This window comes from Abrus precatorius, unplaced genomic scaffold (genome assembly GCF_003935025.1).
Source record: "Abrus precatorius isolate BTA unplaced genomic scaffold, Abrus_2018 Scaffold11, whole genome shotgun sequence".
In the NCBI taxonomy this organism is placed as follows: domain Eukaryota; kingdom Viridiplantae; phylum Streptophyta; class Magnoliopsida; order Fabales; family Fabaceae; genus Abrus; species Abrus precatorius.
Genome location: NW_020874303.1, coordinates 15911410 through 15914604, shown reverse-complemented (window position 1 = coordinate 15914604; position 3195 = coordinate 15911410). Strand labels below are relative to the sequence as shown.

The 3195-nt window shown below is 23.7% G+C and overlaps 1 protein-coding gene across 1 annotated transcript; it reads left to right on the top strand.

The window, feature by feature from the left end:
• Nucleotides 1-908: 908 nt before the first annotated feature.
• On the top strand, nucleotides 909-2930 carry LOC113855683 (ribosomal RNA small subunit methyltransferase-like). Its single transcript, XM_027487313.1, has 5 exons — nucleotides 909-914; nucleotides 2194-2196; nucleotides 2239-2562; nucleotides 2644-2765; nucleotides 2801-2930. The coding sequence occupies exons 3-5, from the start codon at nucleotides 2242-2244 to the stop codon at nucleotides 2928-2930; spliced, it is 573 nt and encodes a 190-aa protein (XP_027343114.1). The 5' UTR covers nucleotides 909-914; nucleotides 2194-2196; nucleotides 2239-2241.
• The last annotated feature ends 265 nt before the right edge of the window (nucleotides 2931-3195 follow it).

The window sequence follows — 3195 nt, the reverse complement described above, 5'->3', positions numbered from 1 at the left end:
TATAACATAATTTGAAATATGAATTAAGGATATTACAATTTGGTTATTCAATTTTAGTTTCTGCCCTTATCGTCAATTTTTCTACTTAGATTACCTTAATTAATTAAGGGTTATATGCTAACTTTAATAAAGAACTTTCCGTTAGATTTTGTGTAATTTTTATCTTTAATGTAGCTATTATAGAATTATTTTTTCTATTAACCTTGAGATCACATGGTTCTCACAAAATTTACAAGTTCTCACAAACTACAAACCATATTATAGTGTAATGAGTTCTTGAACTCTCTTAGTATTTTTTTAGCTCTTTCTTTCTCTTTAATGGTTGAGAGGAAGACATGTTTTACTGTAGAATCATAAAAAAATAAGAGATAAAGAATAACTCCTCAATTATTAACCACTTTTTATTTATTTGAGTTTTTTGTGTTATTAAAATAATCTAATTTACCATTTGACTTATGTGAGGACTTGAAGATCCAACACATATCATTAAGATCGTCATGTTGTCATCTTTAATAAATAAATTTATATATAATGTGTGAATATAAATTTTTAATAATATTTTTTATATTAAATAAAATTAAAGAAAGATATAAATTTGAAAATTAAAAAAAATATAAAAAATAAATTAACTAAATATTAAATTTAAAATGAGTGCTTATTTTTAAAAATTATTTAAAATAAAAATAAAATAACTAATTTCTTAAAAGTTTTAAAATACATAAAAATTGCTTCCATTCAAAAATTAATATTTGTAATTAATAGATAAAAATAGATTTAAAAAATTAAAATTTTTTAAAGAAAAACACTTATTAATTTAATAATTAAAAAAATATTATCTTTATTTAAGGTGCATGTTGAGAAAGAAAGAGTGAATGGTAAGAGTGTAAAAAAAAAGGAAAAGAGAGAGAGAGAGAGTAAATAATAAGAAAGTGAATGTAAATGAAAAAAAAAAAAAAAGTTACCCCTTATTCGTCATAATATCTTTTCACCAAAAGTAGCTATAAAAACAATATTAACAATTATGTTTATATAGGTAAAAAATTTATGTTATATATATAAATATATTAATATTTAATAAAAAAAAAAAGTTAGGCCTTATTTGTCAGAATATCTTTCTATCAAAAATAATTATAAAAATAATATTAACAATCATATTTATATGAGTAAAATTTTATGTTATATATATAAATATATTAATATTTAATATATATATATATATATATATATATATATATACACAAATTTTACATGATATTATTTTTAAATTAAATATATATTTTATTATTTAGTATTTTGATGGTTGTCAAATCTTTAAGTATTTTTCTTGTAATTTTTAAAATTAAATTTTTTATTTAAGTACTTAATTATATATTTTTTCTAATAGTTCGTATTCTAACTTTTAACAAAGTAGAGGAAGAATTTATTTACATATTTTATAGTTTATTTTTTATAAAAATAATTAAATAATATTCAAAATTTATATCAAATATAAATTTAAATATTTATATTATTTAATATTTTTTTATAAAATATAAAATTAATTAATCTAACTGTTGAATTATTTTATATTGTCTTTCTAATAATATATATTAAAATTTATATTATTTAAATTTATTTAATTTAAACATTTTAATTATATTTTAAAAATATATTATCTCTTAAAACAAAATAATAAATAAAATACTTAATAATTTTATTTTTCACAAAATTTAATATAAATAATTTATTTAATAAATAATTTTAAATTAATATTTAAATTGATTAATTTCATATGTTATAAAAAATTATTAAATAACATGATTATACAAATTTGACACTCATTTTTAAAGAATTCTAATGCTAAGTTAAAACTAAATATAAATGTAGGAAAAATTATATGACATAATGAAAATTATAATTAATTTAATTTAAAATATTTTTATTTAACAAATAAATGTATATTAATTTTTAAATGTTTAAAATAATAATAAAATAACTGGTTCTTAAAAGTTTAAAATCACATAAAAATGACTTTCTTTCAAAAATTAATATTTATAATTTATAAAAAAAAATAATTTAAAAAATTTAGTTAAATCACTGACTTCGTTATTAATCAATGTAAAATTTTGATCTTCTACGTATCAAAATCTCTTATTAATTTATCTTTAACAAATTAATATTTTTTGAAGAACTTATCAATGTTTATAATTGAAGAGGGTCCATTGTTTCTCTGTTTCTCCCTTTAGTCTGTGTGGAAAGGGAATGGCGGGAGGGAAGGTGAAGGAGGAGAACGGGAAGGGGAAGACACGGCAACAGCAACACGCGCCTTACCAAGGCGGAATATCCTTCCACAAATCAAAGGGTCAACACATTCTGAAAAACCCGTTGCTGGTGGACGCCATAGTGCAGAAATCAGGCATCAAAAGCACCGACATCATCCTTGAGATAGGTCCCGGTACCGGAAACCTCACCAAGAAGCTTCTAGAAGCCGGCAAGAAGGTTATCGCCGTCGAGATTGATCCTCGCATGGTTCTCGAACTCCAAAGACGCTTTCAGGGTACCCCTCACTCCAACCGCCTCACGGTATATACCTCACTGTAGCCTCCGTGTGTGACTAATAAGCATAACCAAACTCTTAGTTCATTTTGTTTCTGATGATTACAGGTTATCCAAGGTGATGTGTTGAAGACTGAACTTCCTTATTTTGACATATGTGTGGCAAACATCCCATACCAAATATCCTCTCCTCTCACATTCAAATTACTCAACCACCAGCCTACATTCAAGTTGAGGATGGGGAAGCTGATGAGGTGCAATCTGAATTCAAGGACAAGGTTATGAGTGTTCTGAAAGAGGGAGATTTTGAAGAGAAAAGGTCTTCCAAGCTCACCCTGCAGGAGTTCCTATACCTGCTTTCTCTGTTCAACAAAGCTGGCATACACTTCTCCTGATTTATTATCATTTTTCTACATCTCTTGGTTACTTCATATCGTATGAATCTTCATGTTATATGGTAAGAATTCATTATCATTATATTCCAGGGAGAATTTGAAGAGTTTGGAGTGAGAATTAATTCTCAAGGCTGGGAAGGTCCCAGAAGAAGGGTGGAGAATGCGAGATGGAACCCCATGGCCTGGAAATTATTGTTTATTATATAAATAATCAAAATAATATTTTACTATATATTTTAATTTTTTTTTTATTATATAGCATACA

Coding starts and splice junctions, on each gene's coding strand:
- LOC113855683 (XM_027487313.1), top strand. CDS start 2,242: ATGGCGGGAGGGAAGGTGAAGGAGGAGAACGGGAAGGGGAAGACACGG. Junction 2,563..2,643: donor CTCACTCCAACCGCCTCACG/GTATATACCTCA, acceptor TGATGATTACAG/GTTATCCAAGGTGATGTGTT. Junction 2,766..2,800: donor AACCACCAGCCTACATTCAA/GTTGAGGATGGG, acceptor GGTGCAATCTGA/ATTCAAGGACAAGGTTATGA.